We start from the raw sequence: 27,245 nt of genomic DNA, 5'->3' as shown, positions 1-27,245 counted from the left end.
ATGTCACCCCCCTGCTCAGCAACCTCCACTGGCTGCCTGTTATGGCTTGCATCAAATTTAAAACTTTGGTGCTCGCATACCAGGCAGTTAAAGGATCAGCCCCTGTGTATATTCAATCCCTTATCAAGACCTATACACCAACAAGACCCCTCCGTTCTGCCACTTCGTGCCGTCTGGCGCCTCCCCCTCGCCATACCTGCACTTCACGCTCACGACTGCTGTCTGTCCTGGTCCCACGGTGGTGGAATGACCTCCCGGTGAATGTCAGAACGGCAGAGTCTCTGACCTCCTTCAAGCGCAGACTGAAGACCCATCTCTTCAGGCTACACCTTTCCCTCCCCAACTCACAATCACTGTGATTAGCCCTAGACCGTAATGGCACTTATGTATAGATATTGTTACTTGTATAGGTATTGTTGTTTTTATTGGCTGTTGTATTCTAGCTGCCAACAGTGGTATGCTAGTTTGAATGTTGATTGTACTCTTCAAGGGTTCTGAATTTCTGTATGTTTACACTAGGACTCGGAACTGTACTGTCCTCTCAGGTCTACTTTTGCACTTGTTCTTGTGATTGATTTGCACTTTGTTGTACGTCGCTCTGGATAAGAGTGTCTGCTAAATGCCACGTAATGTAATGTAATGTAATGTGACCTTCAACACGCACTGGAGCAGTTTGCAGCGAATGTGCAGTGGACGGGATGAGAGTCAGCGCCTCCGAGTCTGAGGCCATAATTCTCTGCCGGAAAATGGTGGATTGTTCCCTCCAGGTTGGGAATGAGCCACTGCCCCTCGTGAAGGAGTTCAAGTATCTCGGGGTCTTGTTCACAAGTGAGGGTAGAAGGGAGCGTGAGATCGACAGGCGGATCGGTGTAGTGTCAGCAGTAATGCAGGTGTTGTGCCAGACCGTCGTGGTAAAGAGGGAGCTGAGCCGGAAGGCAAAGCTCTCGATTTACCGGTCGATCTACGTCCCAACCCTCACCTATCATCACAAGCTTTGGGTAGTGAATGAGATCGCGGATACAAGTGGCCAAAATTAGCTTCCTCCGTAGGGTGGCCGGGCTCAGCCTTAGAGATAGGGTGAGGAGCCTGGACATCCCGAGGGAGCTCGGAGTAGAGCCGCTGCTCCTTCGCATCGAAAGGAGCCAATTGAGGTGGTTCGGGCACCTGATCAGGATGCCTCCCAGGCACCTCCCTTTGGAGGTTTTCCGGGCAGGTCCAACTGGGCAGAGCCCCCGAGGTAGACCCAGAACCCGCTAGAGAGATTATATATCTCTCCTGGCCTGGGAACGACTCTGGATCCACCAGGAGGAGCTGGAATGCGTTGCTGGGGAGAGGGACGCCTGGAATACCCTGCTTAGCCTACTACTACAGCGACCCGACTCCGGATAAGCAGGTGATAATGGATGGATGGATGGATGGACGTTCGTTTGTCTTTGTATTTGGTCGGTTAGCTGGGTCTCCGTTTACATCCAAGCCCCGGCCTTCCTCTGTTTCCGTCCGGCTTTAGCCCGGGGCGGCTTCCATCTATGAACAGAGTTAGAGAGGGTTAATTTTCAAAGGGTGAGACGGTTATGCTCATGTGTTTTTCCTACAAACGATCAGAGTCTTTTTCCGTTCCACGGACATGCTGGCTTCACGTTATTTCCCTGGTCACTGGAGCAGTCTGTCAGCCAGCTGTGTGCTTTGTAGGGCGAGCCGGCTCCTTTTCAAATGCGGCTGAGCTGTGTGCATCCTTATTAGCTGCGTGCAGGCATGCATTTTGCACGTGGCTCATCTTTGCGGCACTGTCCATGGTGCTGATTTTATCTCTCCACGGTGCTGAACCCTGTAGGCAGGAAACTGAGAAATATTCACCGTCAATTACTTTTCCCAGCTCCTGCCGATCCTGGACCGGGCTACCACAGTACGCACACATATTGCCTTTAACTTGGCACCTTTACATCAAAACACCAATTTCACTAGGTAGTTGAACGTGTCTAATTTCATTTGTTGTCACTTTGCCTTGTTATACTTTTGTTCTTTTTCTTTTCTTTTACTTAGCATTCTTCATTATCATTCAAATGGTTAGTTTTAGTGGCTAGGTGTCAATACATTCACCAACTGATTCACCTTAGTCTTTAATTTGATCGGTTAAAAATCATTTATAATTCATAAATAACTTCATATGAAATTTTCTGTAAAATGTATGCATTGTTTTCAATACAGCACAATAATCACGATGAACGTGGACATTTTATTCTTAATAGTATGCATAGCTGTCTGACAAAATGTGCTTTTAGAGGGTAAGTAATCCATCTAAAGATGAAAGCACCCAATAAAATAAAATAAAAACATGTTAAAATTCCTGGATTGCACTTGTACTTGGAATGAAAACCAGCATACACCAGGGTACTCCAGGACCAAATTTGGGAACCATTGATGTAAGGGAAAGTAGTGGGGAAGTTAAGGGTCTGCTGTGGAAAAACGTGTTGAAGACAAACAGCACTCAGTGCACATTAGAGAGAGAGAATCAGAACTAGACTCCTGGGTCTTATGAAATAATTACCTTCAGATAAAAAAACAAGGTGATTTAGGTGTTTCCCTTCGGGTCGAGGCCCCGACCATTAACTGGGCTCCACCAGGGTTTACACAATTACTGAACTTATTTGTCGTTTTTGCAGGGACTGAGCCCTACATAAGGAAGCCTCCCTCTATTTCAGTAGGAGAACCCCTTCCCTCATCTCTCTGTCACTCCTCTCTCTACTGCAGAAGATGGGTGCTCATACCTGGTTATGGCTGTGGGTGTCATTGGTCCTTGGAGCAGTGTGTGGAACAGCAAGCTCCTCCTGCAGGCTTCTGGACACTCTGATCTCTCAAAGTGTGTATAAAGAGGGTGATGTGATCATTGGAGGACTGTTCCCTATTCATATACAGTCACCTGAGCCCAACCTGGACTTCACACAACGAGCAGCGCCTTTGCAGTGTCAGAGGTAAATAGAGGTGAACCTTATTTGTATAAAGTATATGCATGTGTGTGTGATTCACAAAACGTGTGTGCAAATTTATCTGTTAATATATGCCAACAACAATGGCTCTCTTTCACTTCACTCAAGCCTTTCCCATTCTCCATTTTTTTTTTCTCTCCCTCAGTTTTTATTTGCGTGCATATCGTTGGCTGCAGACCATGATCTTTGCAGTGGAAGAGATAAACAGAAACCCTCAACTGCTGCCCAATCTCACCCTGGGGTATGCCCTGGCTGACACCTGCCTTTCAACATTAGCCACTGCGCTGGGATTGGTAACAGGGAAAGACCCTGTCATTATGCGCTCCAGGTGCGGGCGTACTCCAGAGGTTCCTGTGATTGTCGGTGATGCGCGCTCCTCAGAATCTATCGTCATCGCTCGCACCCTGGGAGTCTTCAGCATCCCCATGGTGAGAAAATTATTTCACGGTGCAATTTCTGACTTCATTTAGGTTATTTTGCAATGAAATTGGTGGAATCAATATTTGAAAATTGTCTGCAGGAAAAAAGTGATTGTTTAAAGAACTCACCAACAATCATAATATGTTGGCTAATTAGTTTCCAGGAGGGTAAAAATTATCTGCAAATGTTTTGGTGCAGAAGGCAACAGCAAACAGAAGGCTCGGAAGGCTCGAAATCTGCATTGCTAGAAGCAGTTCTAGATTCAAGCGGAAACCAATGCAGTGCAATTTGGTTTTGTTATATGGAATATGTAGATTATGACTGCCCAGATCGAACAATTATTTATCTACAAATATGACCTCTGTTGTTGGAAGCAGAAGTTAAAAAAAAACTTTTTTTAGAGGTATTGGTAGCTAAGCAGGATTACCTCCTAACACATTCATGTTTGGTCTCATTAAAAAGAGACTAAAACCATGAATGTTTTCATAATAACAATGGTGCTTAGCCCTGCTTTCAACAATATGAGGTCAAATTAATTAATAAGTACATTATCCTCTGTCGGGGAAAATTCCCTTTGAATTAGGAGAGACTTCTTGCAAGCAACCTTTCCCGTTTAAAAGAACCCAGTTCTTTCACAGCAAGGAGAGTTTCAATAATACAAGCTTTATTAACCCTATAACAAAGCACAGAGAATGCCTCACACCAATGTGAGAAAACACTCTAGATTTTAGCAGACAGGGTGTCTATTCTTATACCATTACCCATTCAAGTTATCACATGAATACATTACTGTGAAAGCCAATCATCTTCAGACAGTGTCTCAGTATTTTTCCCACACGTTGTACTCCTCGGCCCACATCTGCTCCTTAAGTCATATAACATTTGTGTTGCAATTAGCCCACTGCTACAGTATCTTCAAGGTTATATTTATCATCCGTGGTTCCTCCTTAGTCTGGGTAAGGAGGAACCGACCTCGGGTGCGATTCCTCCTCATTATTTTTTATCATAACAAGCACATGAGCGCACCCAACAATGGAAGCGTGCGTTCTGCTTTATCCCCTGCACGTATGCCCATATGACGTAAGCTGTGGCAGAGCACTCACCCCTCCCTTACATTTTTGCTGGTTATCTGTCACAAGCACAATATATTCTTTTAAGCAGTTTTCTAACTATATGCATTGTACATATCTGGATACATATATCCTAGGTTATCCTGTACTACATTATATTTTTCTCCCACAATCCCTCCTTTTATCATATAAATGATAACATATTCAAAGAGAAAAATAAAAAAAATAAAAATTTAAAACATTTGTCTGCTTTGCTCATCCGCTCTTGGCTCCTGCGTCGTCGTAGGGTGTGTAAGGCAGTTGCTCGAACACCTCTCGCAGCTCTTGACACTTTTGTTCCTCTGTTTGTTGCAGGGGCTGGTATTCTTTCCGACATAGCAGATGAGTGGTCACCCCCTCAGAAATCCATTTTCCTATAACCTTTCGCAGGAGTGGAACACAGCAACAAAACACCAATGCCAATATAACAAAAATTACCGCACAAGTCATTCCAATTTTAGCGCAAACACCGTACCAGGAATCCATGACCAATTCTCCCATGGACTGACTCCTGAGTTCTCACTAAGTTCTTTTCGTAGGTTTTTAATTTTAAGCATAGCCTCAGTAAAGGAACCTTCCGGGCTAGTATTGTTAGGGATGTACGTGCAACATTGGTCTCCAAACATTTGACATACACCTCCTTTCTCTGCTAATAGCCAGTCTAAGGCCTGGTGGTTTTGCCAGGCCATTTTACTTGTGGCATCCAATTGTTCTCCCAGGGCGGTCAAAGCCTCATCGGTGTAATTAATAAATCGCTGTTGATTATAGTATATATAATTTATCCACTCTACATTTTTATTAGGTTGTATCCGTATAAATATAGATGCGAAACCTGCTTTTACCTCATCCATAGCCTTATGTTCATATGGGATGCCCCTCGGTTGGCCAATAGCATCTAAGTACACTCTACTGTCACCTTGATACGCTCTTCGGTGCATATTTCGAGCGCTCTGGTCATGGAAGGTACTTACATCCACCCTTAGCACCTTCATAACCCGAGCACAAGTTCCAGTCCAATTGGTGGGCAATGTCTGGGTTAAGGGTCGGGAGAGACCACAGGCCCACCATAAGTCGGCCAGTGGTGTCCCCGTCCCCTGGAGAGCCCACTGTGGAGGTAGAGCACTCCCGTTTGTTGACTGTGTATTTTCCAATTCACTTACGTTCCACGTTTTACTACAATTGCTGGCTGGGAATGTCCCTACATTTACTACCCCATTTGTACGTTTATAACATTCTATTTTAGATTCACCCACTCCCCATTTTGTGATATTTTCTTCCCTCTTAGTTTCGGGCCACATGGTCACATTTGTACAGTGGGCAGAAGCATTATAGTGTCTTGATCCTTGCATCATTAAACACAAATACGGGCAGGTCCCTGCCCCTCTAGTACAATTTTGTACACATAAACAGTTTTTTGTTCTAGTCATATTCAACAATATAGTTCTTCTACCAGTTTGGTTTGCTGCTGCACATTCATCATTTATGTTTACAACCCCACACATTGCCTCACAAGTCTCTCGGTGCTCCATCAGCCATCATGCACATGTGGAGGGTGTCGGAACAACCCAATGGTCTAGTGTGTGTTCAGCGCAAACCACAGAGTCCCCTCTCCCTTCAGTTTCTTTCATCGCTGTGTGATTAGCCCATTTCCACCATACGTTGTGGGTGGCCCTGGCCCAGAGAGAGTCTGGTACACCTCGTTGTGTCCTATTTTCTTGAGTGTCTTCCGAGCCCTTTCTGTCCAGGTGATAGGCAGTGGGAGCACATGAGGCTATGGTGATTGTCATAACCCCAAGCCATACCAGTCGCCATTTGTCCCCATTGCTGATCAAAGACTGCCTATGGCTCGTCACAGGCATCCACCTCGTTTGTACAGCTTGCAATGACTGGCGTGTATCCAGGAAGTGCGCTCAGCTACTCGAACAGCCGTCGGAGTGGTGAGCAGGATCTGGAACGGTCCACGCCACCTGGGTTCGCACCACCTCTTCCTCTGGAAGTCCTTCACCACCACCCAGTCTCCTGGTTTCAGCTGATGGCCAGGTTCGTCACGTACGGCCGGTTGTGCTACTTTCACCTGCTTTGAGACAAATCGCAGTGCCTTATTCAATTCCACACAATATTGAACCATTTGATCATCTACTAGGGCTAGGTCTGTCCCGGCAATTGGGGGGCCCACGGGGGTTCTCATGGGTCTCCCCGTGATGACCTCGTGGGGCGACAATCCTGTCGTCTTACTTACCGCTGACCTCATGGACAACATGACTATGGGCAGAGCTGTTATCCAATCCAACCCTGTCTCCGCCATTGTTTTTGTCAATTTGTTTTTGACCACTCCATTTGCTCTTTCCACTGCTCCTGCACTGGCCGGGTGATAAGCGCAGTGGAATCGCATGTCAATGGAGAAAAATTTGGTCAATGCTTTCATCAAATTGTTATAGAAATGTGAACCTCGATCTGAGGATATTCGTTTCGGTATTCCCCACCTGGGAATGATTTCCCTAATAAGTGCTTTCGCCACCGTTGTTGCATCTGCATGTCTGCAAGGAAAAATTTCAATCCATTTTGAAAACATATCAATGATCACCAAACAATATTTTTGGCCTCTGCAAGGGGGCCGTTTTTACTGCTACTCCGGCGTTGTGTGTTGCACACACAATGCATCTGGAACAAAAATTTTGTGAGTGACTTTTGAATGCACATGTGCTGAGGTCCCAATATTGTTCCATTTCTGCCACCATCCCTCCTTTTGACACATGGGTCTTTCCCTGTGTCAATTTCAGGTAGTATGGAACCAAACATTGGGGTAGAAAAGGTTTACTTGAGGCTTTCCCCACCCACAGACCATCGACCTTCTCTGTGGCGGTAGCCATTTCCTGACTCTCTTGTATTGTGAGCTGTGGGTCTTTTTGTTCATTCAACATTTGGAGGGTCGTTTTCATAGGGGCATGTGCTGCTGCCTTAGCAGCCGCATCAGCTGCTGCATTTCCTCTAGCCACGGGTGTACTGTCCCCAGTGTGTGCAGTGCATTTGCAAACTGCCACAGATCTGGGCAGCATGATGGCGTCCAGAAGATTTCTGACCAGGGGTCCATTCTGAATGGGTTTTCCCGCACTGGTGAGAAATCCTCTGTGTTTCCAAATTGCACCGAAATCATGTACCACCCCAAATGCATATCTGCTGTCTGTGTAAATTGTTACAACTTTACCTTTTGCCAAATGACACGCTCGGGTAAGGGCGAACAATTCTGCAGCTTGGGCAGAAAGGTGACCCGGTAGCCGGGCGGACTCTTGTACCGCATGTTCGGTTACTATTGCATAACCCACATGATTTTCACCGGTTGTGGGATCCTTTGAAGCGGATCCGTCTACGAAAAATTCAATATCCGTATTCGGCATGGGTTCTGTTTTTAGGTCTGGTCTGGGGGTGAGGACTTCCTCCAAAACAGCAACAGTCATGTGCTTCTCCGTCTGCTTCTGTGGGAAGAAGAGTAGCGGGATTTAAAACAGTGCATCGTTTCACAACAACATTAGGTAGGGTTGTTAATACATGTTGGTAGTGGAGCATGCGCGAAGCTGAAAGGTCAGCGGTTTTTTGTTTCAGCAGTATTTCTGCCACAGCATGCGGAACCAGGACAGTAAGCTGTCGATAAGCCACTAAAGCACAGGTGGCTTCTACAGCCGCAGCAGCCGCTGCAACTGCTCGCATGCAGGCGGGAAGTCCCCGGATTACTGAGTCCAGTCTCGTTGAGTAATACCCGACAGGTCGTTGTTTACCTCCATGCTCCTGGAGCAGGACAGCGGACATATATCCGCCCTTCTCTTGTACCGTCAGAGTAAAGTCTTTGTCCATATTTGGTGTTCCTAATGTAGGGGCTATTTGTAATTGCCCTTTTAAATCTAAAAATGCAGCTTCTGCTGCCTCAGTCCATTCTAAGGGGTCATGTGACCCTAACCCTTTACCATGTATTATCTCCTGCAAAGGTTGCGTTCTTTGCGCATAATCCATGATCCAGGATCTGCAGTATCCTGTCATGCCTAAAAAAGACATCATCTGAGTTTTAGTCTGTGGTTTGGGTACTTTGAGAATCGCTTCGATTCTGTCTAAGCCCAACGAACGGCCGTCTTTAGAAATGTCATGACCTAGATATCGCACTGTTTCTTGTATCAATTGTAATTTTGCCTTTTTCACTTTATTCCCAGTTTCTGCTTGGAATGTGAGAAGCGCCACAGTGTCTGCAGTGCAATCTTGTTCTGTTTCTGAACAGATCAATAAATCATCAACATATTGCACCAATGTGCTTCCTTGGGGAAAAGTGAATCCTTCCAAACATTCACTTAGTGCGGCAGAGTAAACAGCAGGGCTTTCAACATAAAATTTCAAATGCAAACCATGGTTGCGATTCCTGAGCTACAGGAATACTGAAAAATGCATTTGCTAGATCGATCACAGTAAACCAGCATGCTTCACCCGGGATCTGGGACATAATAGTAGCGGGGTTAGGCACCACAGGGGCTCTAGGAATTATAGCCGAATTTACTGCCCTCAAATCTTGTACAAATCGCCAAGTTCCATCAGGCTTTCGTACTGGCAGTATAGGCGTGTTACATGGGGAACCTGTACACGGCACAATAATTCCTTCTTTTAATAGTTCTTCAAACACTGGCGTAATACCCTCCTCGGCCTCTGGTCGAAGAGGATATTGACGTTTGCATGGCCTGTAAGATGACTTTGGGGAGACTTCCAGCGGTTTGGCACCTGCCAATAATCCCGCTGATGCTGTATTTGTGGTCCAGAGTTTTTCTGGGACCTGTGCCAGGAGTGTTTCCTTTTCCGAGGTATTGAGAAAAATGGAGGTGCCCATTGTAGGGCCTTTCCCTCCTTTTAACAATTGCGGAAAAACAGGTATGTATTCTCTTATTGAGACTCGACGTACCTGAAGGGAGGGTGAATATTGGCCCCACCCTTTGTTTTCCCAATTTTTGGTGTTCTGACACTGAGCCATCCAAGGGCCCAGGTCTTCCCATGCCCAATCAGAATTATTTTCAATCGAAATATGTGGAACACTTCCTGGCACACAAAACAGCGATTTTTGCTCCTCTGTCAAATTTACAGAAAATGCGGTAGCTTGTGGCCCCATATAGAGATCTCCTATATACACTTTGCCATCTCCAAGCTTACCCAAGAACCCCCAATCTTCCTGCTCTGTTACCCTCATTGTTACATGCAATTTGTCTGACGACATTTCATCCCCTGGTGCTTTGCAATATCTCCTTCTCCTATGTATTGCTTCGTTCTTTAGACATGCAGCTGTTGGTGGCTCTGTGATCCCCCATGCATTTTTTATTTTTAACGGGCTTTGTCCCTTGTGTAACAACCATTTCTCCGTTTGTACCAATTATACAAATATTATAAGTCAAATTAAATCTCTTCCTAATAGGTTTACTGGACATGTTTCGGAAAATAAGAAAGAATGATGGGTAGCGGTGTTTTCACTAACGGTAGGCAGCGGCTCAGTGAAATTTTCATAAACAGTACTCCCCCCGCATTCACGGTATTTAAGCCTCTTCCAGACATTTTTCTCTTTCCATGCATTCTTACTTATTACCGACACCCCGGCCCCAGAATCGACCATAAAGGTCATGTCTTTCCCATTTACTTTTAATGTCCAATTTGGTAAATCTCCTGGTTTGCATTTTATCGACATTAATGTGGACTCACCCGTCTGCAGTAATGCTCCATCCACCTTTCCCCTCGCACCTTCAATCTTGTTCGTCAAACTGATCAGGATGCTCCGTGGAGCGTGTTGCCATTCTTGCTCACCTCTTTCGCCCAGTCTTTGGTCTCCTCCGCCCTGCTCTTTGTATTTCCTGGGACAGTCTCGTGCCCAATGTCCTTCTTCTCCGCAGACATAACAAGGGCCGTTTCTGTCACTGCTTCTCCCAGCCCCTCTTCCTCTCCCCCTTCCACATCCTCTGCCTCTTCCTCTAGCTGGCTGCTAACTCTTCAGCTGTTTGAGTTGGAGGTCAGTTACTTGTACCATTTGCATCTGATGTTTTTTGTTGTTTTTTTTCTTTTTTTTCTCTTTCATTATTTTCGGCATGATGTGCATGGCGTCGTAGGTCATCCAGGCGGGCATGCTGCCATCCCACAAGAGTCTGTTGTATCGCTGCCCGTAGGCTGGGTCTCAGCCCGTTCATAAAGTGTTGACTGAGATACGACTCATATGGTGTGTTTTGTACTCCCGGGAATGGTTGGGGCTTCGGCAATCCTCCATGCAGTTCCATAACACTCTGCAGCCTGTCTTCATATTCTCCCACTGTTTCTTCAGGTTTCTGCACGGTTCTGGCCAGTTTACCTGTATCCAGGTGAGTGGGAAAAACATGTGTGAGAGCTGCCCTCAAAGCCGCAGTCTGTAAGCCATATGGGGATCCTGCTGCTGGGTTATAGACGACGGTAGGGTCGAAGGCAGTCACTTGCCCTCCGGCGCCCGGTACTCCAGCTCTGTCTCTCACCTTTCCCCACCTGGTGCCCAAATGCATGCGCATGATGCCTTCCAGATCATTACTGCTTGGTTTAGCACACTGTATTATTTCCATCAATTTGTCATAGAAAGTTTCTCCCCCGGTATGACTTGGGTTCGGTAGTTCCGAGCAGATTGCCCTTAGTTCGTCCCTAGTATAGGGTCAGTACACCAATTGTACCTGCCCTGGTTGATGGGGGTCCGGACATTCTACCATCGGAAACTGTCCCATTGTCAGCTGGGGGTGGGGAGGATCATCAGGTTTAGGTCCATACCACCCTTCGGGATCACCCTGATATGGTTCTTTATTCCATTCTCCTTCTGGAATGTCTTAATCCATACTGGCGTTCCCGTGCCTCTGCGGTGTGTGAGGCACAGACAGGGGCTCTGTCTGCTGCAGTTCCTGTGGCAGGGAACTGACAGTTTGGTATTGCACACGGGTAGTTTTTCCGTGGCTGATACTGTAATCCCGATCTGGTGTGGCCCGTGGAGGGTTCGGTGCCTGGTTGGTCCCACAGGGTGATCATGGGGCTGGTGGAGGGTGTCAACGTTGGTGGCTGAGGGGTCCCTCTTCCAGGAGTCTGTAGGTGTGGTGGCGATGGCAGAGTCAGGGCTGGAGCAGGCGGTCTCGTCGGGGTGTTGGGGACCGGGGCTGGCTGGTGCGGTGGAGGTGCGTGAGGAGGTGGACGGGGCACCGGGCAGTCCAGGTCCGTGTCAACCTCGGAATGTTTTAACATGGTTAGTGAGGGATATAAACAGGGTGTGCTTTTCCCACTCGCCCCAGCTGAAAAATACGACGGAGGCTGAGTTTCCCCTTTTTTATCATTATTTCTTTGTTGTCTCGCCTGCCTTTCACATGCCTCTTGTTCCCATAACTCAAATCCCCTTAATTCCTTTTTTTTACAAAAATGTCTTTTCTTAGTACAACTTTCCATATTTTTTCTAACATCCTCTAACCTCTGTGTTGAAAATGTGCCAATTAAAGGAAACCTATGCTCTTGCCAAATTTTTAAACCTTCCACGGCTGATGGTCCGTGTTGGTTCCACATTGTTCTTAGGGGCCCTGTAAATTGATCAGAGCCCACATTTAACTCCTTCCCGCAAATATTCCCCATTTTAACAATTACAGAAAGGTACCAACCTGAAATGAGTCTTTAAGGCCTTACGAGATCTCCGGTCCCGGACCGGTGCGTTCGTCAACGCATAGGCACGCCCTACACCCGGTGTAGTCTGCCCAAGTCTCGTTCTCGTTGCTGTGGGGTTGCCACTCAGTCTTTCTCCTTCCTCAATATTCGGATCTCGTATCGCTTTCTCCCCACGAAGGCGGTCTTCGTTTTAGGGATCCGGATCTCGGGTCGCTCCCTCTTCCCGGAGGCGCTCTTCGTTTTTAGTCCCAGACTAGGAAGACTAAGCCCCTTCTGAAACAGACAGCAGTTAGAGATCCTGCCAATCCCTTTCCAGTCCCGGACTGGTGAGACTCAGCCCCTTCTGAGACAGAAACGAGTTAGAGATCCTGCCGACTACGCCAAGTTACTGTCGGGGAAAATTCCCTTTGAAGGAGAGTTTCAATAATACAAGCTTTATTAACCCTATGACAAAAAGCACGGAGAATGCCTCACACCAATGTGAGAAAACACTCTAGATTTTAGCAGACAGGGTGTCTATTCTTATACCATTACACATCCTAAGTTATCACATGAATACATTACTGTGAAAGCCAATCATCTTCAGACAGTGTCTCAGTATTTTTCCCACACGTTGTACTCCTAGGCCCACATCTGCTCCTTAAGTCATATAACATTTGTGTTGCAATTAGCCCACTGCTACAGTATCTTCAAGGTTATATTTATCATCCATGGTTCCTCCTTAGTCTGGGTAAGGAGGAACCGACCTCGGGTGCGATTCCTCCTCATTATTTTTTATCATAACAAGCACATGAGCGCACCCAACAATGGAAGCGTGTTCTGCTTTATCCCCTGCACGTATGCCCATATGACGTAAGCTGTGGCTGAGCAGTCACCCCTCCCTTACATTTTTGCTGGTTATCTGTCACAAGCACAATATATTCTTTTAAGCAGTTTTCTAACTATATGCATTGTACATATCTGGATACATATATCCTAGGTTACATTGTACTACATTATATTTTTCTCCCACACCTCTTAGTTGGGCTAGTTCTAGCCATAAGGGAGTATGACACCCCCTCCCCCCTTCCTTGCACACACTGGCTAAGGTATTTAAGATGGCCGCAGGAACAAGTTTGTGTGTTAGAATTTTGATTTGTGGAGAATGCTTATTTTGGTCATGGTTCCTTGGCTGTGAGTTCCCCATCTTGTTTACCTTGTTCCTGTGGCACTGAAAGTGGTAGGGGGAAATAATCTGGCAAGGTCTGGCTTATCTGTTTCTCTCTCTCTCTCTTTTCTGGTATTTGCAATTTAATATCTTGTCGAATGTCTCCTATTTTGTAAATTAAAGGTAGTGAGCCTATACTCAATAAAGAATGTATGATTTTCATTAATTAATTGTGGGCTTCTTCATGCATTAGAGATCTGATATAGAGTTTGTTTTGACTTGTTGGTTGTTTCCACCAGTTTACCTATCCAAGAAATTGGCGATTTAATTGATAATTGTCATTCTTTTTTCCTTCTGATTTTTCTCTTTTTCTCCCCATTTGGTAGCCAATTGTACCCCATCTAATCCAATTACAGTTAGTGGTAGATACACCACCCACACCCCATCCCTCGGCGGCAATCAGCCAACCCGCCCAGTCCCTCCCTCTGGAGCAGCGACCAATTGTGCCGCTCCACGTGAGCCGGCCAAACTTGGCTTTTGGCAGGACCAGGAATCGAACCCCGGTCCTCGATGTGCATCTTAGCCTGTTGCGCCACCGCGGCTCCCTGATAATTGTCATTCTTAATAATAATTCTGAATTACATTGAGGTTAAGTGAGGGGTTTTTTAACAGAATTATAACTGATCCTTGCTTCCCTGACAAATGGAAAGTCCATTTTGAGATACTTTTGTGATACAGGCCCTGGATCTGGCAACTTAATTCAACTTAATTCTCGCTAGAATAATTTTATTTTATTTTTTTAACGTAGGTAGTATGTGATTATTGTTGCATCCATATTTATATAATACAAAAAACTGAGACATAATACAACCATGAAACAGCGATGACAGACACTCCACTAGCGAGAACAGCAGCCAGATGCTTATTGACTTATTTGCAAAGCAGGTCAATAAAATTCCAGCCTCCCCCTCACCACACTCATAGTTTATAACCCTCACCTTTGGCACAGACTCAGACAATAAAAAGCTCATTCTGTGGCATTCAGTGGCATTCAAGCGATTATTGATTGGTATTAACGGGCAGAAAGTGTGCCAAGAAAACTTGCCCAAAGCATTACACCACAATTGTACAGAGTGGTTATCTGAGTTACCATAGCCTCATAGCCTTTCTGTCAGCATGAACCAGTCTGGCCATTCTTCGTTGACCTTTCTCATCAAGTCTGTCCACAGAACTTCTGCTCACCGCAGTTTCTCACCCAATTAGAACACGTCCTACTTTTAAGTGGACCTAGTGCCCTTTCCAAAAAATGTATATGTACGTTTTCATGTGCTACGGTTGATATTAAAATTTATATTCTCCAGAATGAGGCCTGTTACGACCGGCATTCAAGCAGTCACAACAAAACATGGAGACCAGACAAGGAAAATATATTTAAAGAGTTTTATTTTTCAATACTTGTGTTTCTGTCTGAATGCGTGTCAGAGTGAATCAGTTTAGGGGTGTTTGAGTGTGAGTGCAGGTGGAGTGTGGAAATCCAAAAATAACAAAGGAAGACCAAGTCAACCAACAACCAACAACCAACAACCAACAACCAACAACTGAGCACGGAGTGAGAAATCACCTCCCCCCCGAGCCTCTGGGTGAAGCCATTTATCAGGCTCCTTTCAGGTGCAAACACTCAGGAAAATTGGTAACTCATGAAGCAATTATCCAATCAACGATGAGACCATTCCAAGGGAGGGAAAGGACGCAGCACTGCCACCTGCTGGATGACAGCAACAACCTCCGCAGGGGAAGACCAGGCATGGTCGTCACAGGTCACATTGGAAATGAACTGTGAAAAGTTAGCCAGTGACTTGATAATGAAAGGCATGGTGCAACTGCAAGCCACGCGACTCATGGAACATACGATTATACATTGCCAGAGCCATATGGAGCAAAAATGGCAGATCGGCCGTGACGTCACTCCAGCAAAGAACTTAAGGGCTCTGCTGCCTCCTAAGGTCCAGGAAAGTGAATAGCAGGCAGTGTTTTCCGCATCATTCAGCTTTGGTGTAATTCAAATGCATACTTTGTTATCTCAATAGGCTACAACCAAATGAGACCTGGTCCATATCATTTTCTTGTCGCTTGTAAAGTTACATCCTTGTCTAGCTTTGCAAGCGAATATCAGCCCCTGCTGAAAAAAAACACCTTGAGCTAGGTTTTGAAACAACTGGTTGACCAGTTAGACCAGCTCCCTAGGCTAATGTTCATTCAGATATACACTATGTACTTATGTAATTTGACAGTGATGAACTCTTTGAGTTTCGTTAAAAGAGCATTAATTACTAGAAAGTAATGACACATAATTAGTACATTTTAAGTACATATAGCAACAAAATACTTAGCTAATTGATATTTAGAAATGAATGAACTCCTGCATTCCTCTGAAAATAATCTATTTGGTTGTTGATTCAAAGAGAATATTTCATTAAATCCTCAGCAGCCTGCCCAGTGGTACATGTTGTTTGAAGTAGACCACCATAGTTACAGTACCCATGGCAGGTATTAATGCATTACGTGTCGGAAGCCTTGTCAGTGCATAGGTCAAGATAATGTTCTCGGTGCTTCTGTGAATTTCCTGTCTTTTTCGCCTTTTGCCAACCATTATGACACTGTCTCTGACTTTAGACATAGTTTTTCGGTTGAATATAGGTTTGTTTTGCAAATTATTCTATAAAGACATATTTATGGAAGAAAATATCCCACCTGGTTATGAAGGCAGTTTTCTAACTAATTTTTTTATTGTATTTATTTCAGAAGCCATTCAGCCATTTTTGCGAACTATATACACTCACCGAGCACTTTATCTGGAGCATTTTTACTTCACTTATTCATGCGATTATCTAATCAGCCAATTGTGTGTGCATATACGGGAATTGTGTGTGCAGATACGGGCCAGTTCAGTTAATGTTTACATCAACCATCAGAATGGGGAAATAATGTGATCTAAGTGACTTTAACTGTGGAAGACTGTTGGTGGCAGACAGGGTTTGAGTATCTCAGAAACTGCTGATCTCCTGGGATTTTCACACACACTAGTCTCAAGTGTTTGAAAAGAATGGGCAAAAAACGAAAATCCAGCAGTTCTGCAGACAGAAACGCCTTGTTAATGAGAGAGACGTCAGAGGAGAATGGCCAGACTGTAACAACAACACATTACAACAGTAGTATGCAGAAGAGCATCTCTGAACACACAACACATTATAACTTTAAGTGGATAGGCTACAGCAGTAGAAGTCTAAAAGATAAGTATAATAAATGCAGAATAAAGTGCTCATTGAGTGTATATACCGAAGCAACGTATATTCATATGTCATATTCAGGTGATGGACAGTTTAGGAATGAATATACAGATGTGTGGAACCATCCTATGAGCATTTGTGTTGCAGGCAAATCTTTGTGGGTTGAAGTTTGGTGGTACAGCAGACATCATAGTGCTTTCAATTTAAATATATTCTTATATTGTACTTTTGTAAATAGTTTTATGCTCGTTTGCCTAGTAACAGACAATTACAGGATTTGTATTTAGATAAACCTGTTATTGTACTGGCTAATGGGGGTAACGGGGCTCTGTTTAACCTAATTTTGAAATAAAGTTCAAGTTTAAATGTGGTTGGTACGAAAGCATTAGGGTGAGTAACAATTTATAAATTTAACAATTTATTTATTTGAATAAAAAACTTCACATGTGAAGGTAAATTTTGTATCAAAAATCAAACAAAAATAAGCTTTTCTGATCATGTGTCTCGACAAAAAGTTCAAAGTGTACTTATGGCATTGCAATGCCTTTTGATATCTTTACCAAATTTTGGACACAAATTGAAATTGATGTTCATGCGGAAATATGAAGTAGTTCTGGGTTTGTCCTTGACTTAGGAATTGAGGTATTCAGTGCTAAACTATAAAAACACGGGACACAGGAAAACAAAACTGTGCAAAGAATTAAACTATATACAGTACAATACATACATCTAACAACTAGCTTAACTAGATGAATATATATGCAATACTGCTTTACACAATATATACTCCTAAAAAGTTCCTCTCACCTCACTCCTTTCTCGACTGAGGCAAAGGGAAACTATCACTTATTTTCCTTTCTCCTTATTCTACTCCTAGCTACACACATCGGAAGAGGCAAGACATCAGTTTGAATTTAGTTACAGATGTGGTAGATGCATGGCAGATGGGGAGAGGTGTGCCCACAGGTCGATAATTTATATGTCACGCTTTACAAAAAAAAAGGAACTAAATTTACTGAACGAAAATGTGTTTAAAATGAATACAAAAAAGTATTAAGTTCTATTAACATTTGATTAGGAGGAGTGCTTTACTACCCGCTGGTGACCCAGTCAGTCTCAGAGGCCTAAAAAAACCCCATTATAACTCATATAACCAAATGTGCTCTGAGTGATTAAGTGCCTCTCCTCTGTTTTCTGTTGATATTGTATGACCCTGTGCTTGTTTTCTGTTTAATGTTTACTGGAAATAAACTTGACATGTTTAAAGTAACATTAAGCTGACAGGTGGGTGTGTGATCTGTGTGCTGCCCAGGTCAGCTACTCTGCCACATGTGCGTGCCTGGGAGACAACCAAAAGTACCCCACCTTCTTCCGCACTGTACCCAGCGATGCCTTTCAGGCCCGGGCCATAGCACGCATGCTGCGCCTCTTTGGCTGGACCTGGGTCGGTGTGGTTATGGGAGATGATGACTACGGCAAGTTTGGGATCCAGCATCTTCTGGAGGAGCTGCAGAACTCTGAGTTGTGTGTGGCCTTTTCTGAGGTCATCCCTAAGGTGAATTTAGAAACTAGCATTCCACGCATCGTGGAGACGCTCAGGCATTCCACAGCCAAAGTTATCGTCACTTTTGCAGTTGTCGCAGACATGCAAGTCCTCCTGAGGGAAGTGGTGAGACAGAACATCACCGACAGGCAGTGGATCGCCACAGAGTCCTGGATTACCTCGAGCCACATGTCCTCTCCTAATAATCTGCCATTACTGAGAGGGACTTTAGGATTTGCCTTGCGCAAGGGAAACATTCAGGGTCTCAGGTCTTTTCTCACCAGGTTTCAGCCCAAGGATTTGCCCTCTGACCCCTTTGTGGAGGAATTCTGGGAGATGATGTTTGAATGCTCCTTTAGAAATGGCCCCAGCCCCTCTCCATCAGCCAGACCCAACTGCACAGGGTCTGAGAGCTTGGACAATGTTGAGAGCTTTTATACGGACGTCTCTGAGCTCAGATTCACTTACAGTCTGTACAAGGCTGTGTATGCCATTGCACATGCCATTCACAACATGCTGTCCTGCCAACCAGGGCATGGCCCCTTTGAAAAAGGGGGCTGTCCAAATGTCACCAACCTCCAGCCCTGGCAGGTAAGACCAAGCAACATACAAATATCACATTGGGTAAAAATATAAATTCATGTATATTAATATCTCAGTGGGATTTGTTAGAAACATATTCACTGTTTGAAAATTAAGATTTTGTCTGAAATTTACAAATACAAATGAATATATTAAAATGTATTAACATATATTACGATTTTGTGAACATTTACAAATATTCATGAACACTTGTTTGATAATGGTTTCTTCGATAATCTATGAATAATATTCAGTTCATAAGAATTCATTTCATTTTTCATCACCCCTAATGTTCAATTTTGTTAAACATTGTGAAAATCCTGATCTTCCCTGTCCTGGAAGATTCTCCACTACATCCAAACAGTCAACTTCACCACAGCTATGGGAGAAGCTACACACTTTGATGAAAACGGTGAACCACCGGCCGCTTATGACATCATTAACTGGCAAAGTGGGGTACAGGGGATGGTGGAGTTTGTCAAGGTGGGACATTTTGACTCTGTGGATGGATCTCACAGCAAGTTTGACATCGATGTAAAAAGAGTGGTCTGGGGTGGTGGCCAGAATGAGGTAAAGTGACCCATTTATTTAGCATGCCATAAATGTAACCACAGAACCATCTATATAATTTTTGGACTGCTGTACCAATCTTTCACATGTTCTCAATCAGGCTTATTCATACATTATTTGAATGTTTCCCTCTGTAAAGGCCACAGGGTTATGCTACAGAGGACAGTCTTCAGACCACTGACCGGCAGCATCCATAAAGATGGCATTGTCCAGGACAAGGGCCAACCACTGCTGTCCTGGTGTAAATGCCAGCTCATTCATTATGCTGCAGGGTTTCTGAATCAAGGGCTGTGTCCTAATATGAAGTCAGCTGCCTTAGCAGGCAGCATTTGAAGACAGCAATTTCACTTATTTTCCTGCTAACATTATTGATGTAAATACTTGAACTGATTATATAGTTAGGGCTGGAAAAAGTTGTAGTAAGCTGAATGAAAAACAAATTTTGTTTTCTCTTCATGGACAAAGGAATGCAAGAGCGGTAACAACAGTATACACTGATAACACTGATTTCACGTTCCGTGACATCATGCTGCCTTCAGTGTGCCCCAAATCCTTTGCCTTCTGAGGTTCCTTTTAAGAGGATGCGACCGTAGGAGGGAGCTCACTTCTAAGGATGCAGGTAGCAAGGCAGCTGCCTTCATATTGGGACATCGCCAAGGTTATCAGAAATACTAAGTGAGGCAAATTAGGCCCACGAGGAGGGGAACATTATGGGAGAATTAAGCATTGCACTGAGCAAATTGTGTATTAACAGATGCACGATTGTTAGATAATGTCCAAACCACACTTGCATTCAATACAGGAAAATCACCAGTCTTGTTGTTTTGCCATTCTGAGACCAATATAATGAAAAATCTTGATTTGATTTTCAAATAAAAATATATTAAAATTAATTCAGAAAAATGTTAAAAGATCTGATTGGTAGTTTTTATTAAAAAATCTTTTCTACAAACGTTTTACAGGGTTGTACAGTTTCTCACCCAATTAGAACATGTCATACTTTTAAACGGACTTGTGCCGTTCCCATAAAGTGGGTTTTCATGTGCTACGGTTTTTATTTAAAAAAATTCGGAAACGGGGTGTTATTGAAAATGAACAGTTTGCTTGTCTGTTAGCCAGTGACTCTATAATGTACGGCATGATGCAACTGCAAGGGACACACGGAACATACAATTATACATTTCCCATATGGAACCAAAATGGCAGAAGAAATTAGCGTGACATCACAACAGCGAAGAACTTAACGGCTCTGCGGCCTTATGATGTTGAGGAATGTGAATAGCAGGCAGGGTTTTGTGACATTTAACCATGGTACGAACACAATTCAATGTTGGAATATAAAAATAATTTGTGAAAACTGAGCAGAATTGTTTTATTTACATGATTTATACAATGTGGTCTATGGTGGAGTAGGGTGGTAGTGGAGATGAGGAGTATGCACTTCCTGGCTGATGGGAAGCACCCGTTGTTAGCTCAGCTAACATTAGTTTGTGGACAAGGCAAAGGAGCTAGTTAGCTACCTCATGAAATGTTAACTAGCTATGCGACAAGGTAGGATTAATGCAGTGGCTAGCTATCAGCCTGTAAATAAACCAGCTAGACAGAGCTAATGTATAAGCTTAGCTAAAATATTTGCTCATAGTTATTGTCCTAATTAGCTAGCTAAATTTGCAACAGTTAGGTTACTTACCTAGCTAGCTAGCTATCTATATTTAAGGCTTAAGTTGCTTTGTTGGTCTCAGATATGATTTTCCAAAGGAACTAAGTAATGTTATGTCTGACCCTGGATCAATGGGTAACATACTTTACACAACAAAAAACAGGAACTCTGGTTAGTCTGTAGCTATTCTAGCCATCAGAAGTCAATCTGTGTCTCTTGTTGGGATAGCTCCATGCTAAGCTAGCTAGCCTATGTCAGCTTGGTTACTAGCTAATTGCGTTAGCTAGCTAGCTATGTAACATTAAATAGGACAATTTACATGCAATGGCAACTTCTAGCTAGCTAGCTATGTCATCAAGTCCTGTAAAGTATAAACATTACACCAGCAAAAGCAGTGAACTAGTTGTCAGTGCCAAGCTTATGAAACACCATTGCCTTAAAGGTACAATAGGTAATTTCGGACTACTAATGGTCAAGAGAGGAATTGCAACAACAAACAGCCTCAGACCACAACACTGTTTAAGCTTCCCACAGTCTATTAATATAACGGGTAATTAAAGTGATATTATACAGTTCAGTGCACTCATGCACTGTTTTGGAAAGCTGACAGTGACAAACACAACAGAGCCTGCCGTCTTTTCATAGTGTTCTCATAAGAAAAGGTTGGCCGAACAGGTGACTTGATTAAATTTTGACTTGGTGTGCTACACAACACTATTTATATTTTTTGTCTTTTTTAAGTTTCACTTTAGCTAACCAACTATATTGAGCAAACAACTAATTTGTCTATGTAACTAGCTATGATAGTCCACCACAAACGATGCAACTGTAACTAACAGTTTGAGAGAAATAAAGGTTTAGCTAAACACGGATGATTGAACACGTAAAGATAAAAGGAACGTGTAGCTGCCCAAATTGCACTCCAGACAAGCGATCACTGAAACTCTGTATACTATTGCTTATCTAGTTAGAAAACAATACAAATATCAGTGACACCAAGCAAATTATACATTACTAGTTAGCTTCCCGAATTTACAAATAACCACCTGAAGCGTAACGCTTGTGCACTATGCATCGCTACAATGTTCGTATTGCTCATTTTATCGTAAGTGGATATTTGTAAATTCATCAAGCTAACGACAGCTAATTTGCTTGCTGCTACCGATAACAAACTGGTATGGTTTTATAATTAAATATGTAGTTGCTTGGATAATAAGCAATAGTATACAGAGTTTCAGTGATGCTTGTCCGGAGTGCAATTTGGGCAGTTACAAGAACAATCCAAATGAGCCCCCATGCCATTGGCTGTGGCAGTTAGAACCAATTTTCAAGCAGTGAGCTTGAATTGATGTACAGCTGTACAATATTTTGATACAGAGTGACGGCCCGACAAATTTACACTTTGAAACAGGCAGAGGTCAACATGTCAGTGAGCCTTTTTCAAAGATAGGAAGGGATTTACAATGATCTTGTAACAATGTTTTAACACAAAAATCGTACCTATTGTACCTTTAATGTAACGTTACTTACAGATTAGCAGCTATCAACAGCTAGCACGTCCTGGCATGAGGCATGACCTCTTCTCTGTTCATTCACTTTCAGTGCCCATCGCTACATCAATTACATGGATAGTAAAATTCCGCTGCAAGAGTCCTCACCCGCACTAGGCCCTGGCAACACATCACTCCCATCCTCCATCAACTACACTGGCTCCCTGTGCAATACCGTATTCAATTTAAAATCATTCTACTTGTTTTCAAAGCCCAACATAATCTTGCACCCTCTTATCTTTCAAACCTCCTGACCCCATACCAACCTACCCGCACCCTACGCTCCACCAATACCCACCTCCTGCTCACCCCCACTGCACATCTCCGTTCTATGGGTGACAGGGCGTTTAGTGTAGCTGGTCCTAAACTCTGGAACTCCTTCCCACTTGCACTACGGAATATCACCTCACTGTCCACCTTCAAAACCAAGCTCAAAACTCACCTTTTCACTCTTGCTTTTCCTCCCTACTCCTAACTGACCCCTCCATCTCACTCTCGCCATGTACCATCCTATTGTTGTTTGTTGTTTTATATACTCTATTTTATTGTCTACATTTTTGTATAGTGTCTTTTAATAAGTGTACAGTGTCTGTCCCTATATGTTGTTTTATGACTGCCACTTGCCACTATTTTACAGTGTCCTTGGGTGATGTGAAAGGCGCTTTAAATAAAATGTATTATTAAATGTATTATTATAGTAGGGGCGATCCAAGTCCTCGATTTAGACAAGTACCTGTAATGATTATTGACTTTTTTCCAATCACCAGTGTTGGCGCTACAAGTAACTGGATTATAATCTGTGATTGGAGAATTGGCCCGCTTTATTTTATTATTATTTTTTATATCGGCTGCACCAGTGACAAATGCATAACATAAAGTTAACACTGTTTCGTGATAGGCCAGTTCCTCCCCCTAAGATTAGTAAAAATGACTGCCTGCTGCTTTTTTCCTCACTTCTCTCTTGTGCATGTCAAAAGACTGTTGCGTGAACTTGTTCCAATCCTAGATTAAGGATATAACAATTTAACTAGTGTCTTGTCATAGTGTGACCAGAGGTGCATTCAAGATCGCAAACGTTAGCGAACATATTCCAACCTTTTTCTGTTTGCCACGAATGTTAGCTAACAATTTGAAATAGTAGCGCAACACGAACAGAAATGGCTGCAGAATCAAATACACATCAGCTAAGAGTGATTTTCTGTGTGTTGTGTTGGATGCATACAGGTGCCTGTGTCCGTCTGCAGCATGCCCTGTCCCCCAGGCACTTGGAAGGCTGTGCAGAAAGGAAAGCCCATCTGCTGCTTCGACTGCTTACCATGTGCAGCAGGAGAGATCAGCAACACCACTGGTACGATAAGATATAAGTGCTTATGGCTGCAATTTTGTGCACACTCAGTAATTCTGGTTGTTTATCTGTGAAAATAAGAAACTGCTTAGCCAGCTGAGCCATATTAAAATGTTAGCTAACTATTCCTTTTGATATCTTAACTCACAAGCAAGTGATGAGGTCATTCCCATTGTGATGAGCTTTGCAAAGACTCCATTCACTCATTAACAAAAAAAAAAAAGAACAAGTAGTGTTGGTCCAACACTTTATTTAAATACTTATTTTTTTCCTGATCTTCATCAGTATTTTTATTAGGAGAATAATTACATACTTGTCTTTTTGTTCTTTGTAAACCATGGGCATTTTATTAGCAGCTAAAATTATGGAGTGGGCCTCCAGCAAGGACAGTCTTCACCTGTTGATAGTCATTCTGTTTATTATATATTGGGTGAACAGAGTGGCCAATATGTTACACAGGCTGTCGCTTGCCTGTGAATACAAATCTTTGTGAAATACAGCCAGCCAGATGTGTGCACAGGAAATATCTGTGCTGATAACCTGTCAGTCAATATCGGTGTGTCCTGCTGCTATTTATCAAAAGTCATGAAAGTGCATTGAAAGCAGCATGTTTCCAGGGCTGGAAATTAAGGTTGCCCAATCGCCCAAGTTAGACGAATGGCAAGTGATAAAGTGCGCTACGGACAACAAACTGAAAATCATGCTTCCTAATGAACCACATTGGTCTTGGCTGAGAGGTTTTCTACATAATATTTAAGGTTCAACAGAGTGCCAGAAGTGCCAAGATCGATTTTGGTCGAATGCTGCTCGAACTGTCTGCATTCCAAAGGAGGTGGAGTTCCTGTCCTTCCAGGAGACCATGGGGATCGTCCTTGCTGCTCTTTCAGTCTCTGGGGTGGTTCTCACAGGCAGTGTCCTCGCCACCTTCTTTTTCCACCGGGACACACCCCTTGTTAGGGCAAACAATGCAGAGCTGAGCTTCCTGCTGCTGCTGTCGCTCTCTCTCTGCTTCCTGTGTGCGCTGGCCTTCATCGGTCACCCCTCCCCCTGGTCCTGTATGTTGCGCCACACGCTGTTTGGGATCAGCTTTGTGCTCTGCATTTCCTGTGTGCTCAGTAGGACAGTGGTGGTGCTGGTGGCCTTCCGTGCCTCAGTCCCTGGCAGCAACATCATGCAGTACTTTGGCCCGGTGCAGCAGAGAGTGGCCATCTTCCTCTGCACCTCCATCCAGGCGCTCATCTGTATGCTGTGGTTGGTTCTATCACCTCCCATCCCAGCTGAGATACAGGGGCGGAGTCCCAGGATCATCCTTGAGTGTGATGTGGGCTCAATGGCTGGCTTTGCTTGTGTCCTGGGCTACATCGGCCTGCTGGCAGCCATCTGCTTCCTGCTGGCCTTTTTAGCCAGGAAGCTCCCAGACAACTTCAATGAGGCCAAGTTCATCACTTTCAGCATGCTCATCTTCTGTGCCGTCTGGATCACCTTTGTCCCTGCCTACGTCAGCTCCCCAGGGAAATACACTGTTGCTGTGGAGATATTTGCAATCCTGGCCTCAAGCTATGGACTCCTCCTTTGCATCTTTGCTCCCAAGTGTTATATAATCCTTCTGAGACCCGAAAAGAATACCAAGAAGAAAATGATGGCAAAATAAAAAAGTCTACACTTTGATTACATTTATTTTGTATGAGAAACATTTAAGAGATGGCTAGAGAGAATGTTTATCTGTTTAGATGTTGGGTCACTGGACCAGTGAACTTCCAGAGCTGAAGCTAGAAGGCATTTTAAAGCCCTGTATGAATTAAATGCAGAAAATGTATTTGTCAGCAATTAATAATACATTTGAAGATGTTCTATCTGTTCTTTGTTCACGTCCTTCCCTTCACATAGTTGTCTTATAAAGAAAAACGAAACCATTCAAATATTATAATATGAAATGTAAAATATTCAATGATAAATTGTACAGTAAATTGTCATTTATTCCAGGAACCAAACTGTTAAATAAAACTTCTTTCTTCAAGCTAAAACATGACCATAATTTTTTACATGAAGCATCTTGTATGTCTGTTCCTTGTCATTCTACCATCACAGAAAAGAAGAGTGCTAACATTGTTTGTTCTGTGTGTGACCTCATTCTGAGTTGCCTCCTGATTCCACCCCACACATGTAAATTTGCATTTCCATTGTTCATTGGACTTCAAGTTTCCTCTCTGCAGGCTCTAGACCACTGGCATCAGCGAATAGTATGGGGGTGGAGGATGTGCACCTCAACAGCCAGGAACCTCCCCCGTGAGGAACCATTACATCAGGGTCCTCATAGAGGAGATGGGAAATATACATCACTCCTGTGTTTTTACTGTTTAAAAAGGAGTGTCCATGCGAAGTTAAGCCAGAAGTATCGGAATTTTATATGAAAACAGGAAATCGATGTTACTTGTTTTATCAGTCACATAACAGCACTATCTTGGAACAGTTGAGCTGCATTATTATTATTGTGTCCATGGTCCTTTGTTTTTCAAGCATTAGCTAGGGAAACTATATGCATGTTATTTTGCAGAAATCGCATGTTAACATTTGTAGTATCGCTGTCTTGAAGGAATGTGTTGCAGTATTATGCTCATGTGCATTACCAGCTTGTTTTTCAAGCATCTTTATCCGGCTAGCTGTCGGCATGCTTATGTTTAAGTGACACTTTTGTTATTACTACTGAAATGTGGGAAATGCTATTATCAGGGTTTTTAAATAATGCAAAAGGCAATGTTTAAAGCTGGGGTAGGTAGGTAGATATATTAAAATATATATATATTTTGTCAAATTCTCTTCACATTCTGACAGCTAACAATAAACCAACCGAGAGACTGACTGGAGAGGAGGGGGTGGGTTTTTCCACTAACTAAGAGGAAGAAATCTTGAGCAGATTGAGTAAGAGGAGGTATCACACTGTAGAGCAGGGGGAGGAGGGCAGAAACAAGATCGATAGATAGAAACCTTTATTGCTGGGAAGTCCCACTGAGACCAAGGTCTCTTTTTCAGGGGAGCCCTGATTACAATAAAGCATTTACAGTGACACTTTTACAAAAACAATATTTACAGTTTAGATCCAAGGAATTCACATACACCACACAAAATATAGGGATAAAATAATACAATAAATAAATTAAAACATAAAAAGGACATAAGACAGGGAATAGTGATCTTATTATCCTAATTCATCACTAAATGCAGGTACATTCGGCCTCTTTTATTGTCATGTCCATCACTCATTTCTTGAAGGACTTGATTGGGTGCCTCTAACGGAATCCAATCTTGAGATGTGATACGATGACTTGCGATTTTGATGGACAGAAGCCTGGTCAGGTAGAGAGGAAGTTTTCCTAGCAAGGCTT

The 27,245-nt window shown here is 43.4% G+C and overlaps 1 protein-coding gene across 1 annotated transcript; it reads left to right on the top strand.

The window, feature by feature from the left end:
* Window positions 1-698: 698 nt before the first annotated feature.
* Window positions 699-25,513, top strand: LOC133107521 (extracellular calcium-sensing receptor-like). Its single transcript, XM_061216509.1, has 7 exons — window positions 699-767; window positions 2,749-2,969; window positions 3,130-3,412; window positions 17,925-18,746; window positions 19,080-19,307; window positions 23,742-23,865; window positions 24,621-25,513. The coding sequence occupies exons 1-7, from the start codon at window positions 699-701 to the stop codon at window positions 25,511-25,513; spliced, it is 2,640 nt and encodes an 879-aa protein (XP_061072493.1).
* The last annotated feature ends 1,732 nt before the right edge of the window (window positions 25,514-27,245 follow it).

The sequence above is a fragment of the Conger conger genome, chromosome 13 (assembly GCF_963514075.1).
Source record: "Conger conger chromosome 13, fConCon1.1, whole genome shotgun sequence".
Lineage (NCBI taxonomy): Eukaryota > Metazoa > Chordata > Actinopteri > Anguilliformes > Congridae > Conger > Conger conger.
Note: the sequence above shows the minus strand (reverse complement) of the source record. Positions and strands in the feature narration are given on the sequence as shown.

Excerpts from the sequence above, each read along its gene's own strand:
- LOC133107521 (XM_061216509.1), top strand. The coding sequence starts at position 699 with ATGAGAGTCAGCGCCTCCGAGTCTGAGGCCATAATTCTCTGCCGGAAA. Across the intron at positions 3,413-17,924 it reads GAGTCTTCAGCATCCCCATG|GTCAGCTACTCTGCCACATG; the intron begins GTGAGAAAATTA and ends TGTGCTGCCCAG. Across the intron at positions 23,866-24,620 it reads AGAGATCAGCAACACCACTG|GTTCAACAGAGTGCCAGAAG; the intron begins GTACGATAAGAT and ends ATAATATTTAAG.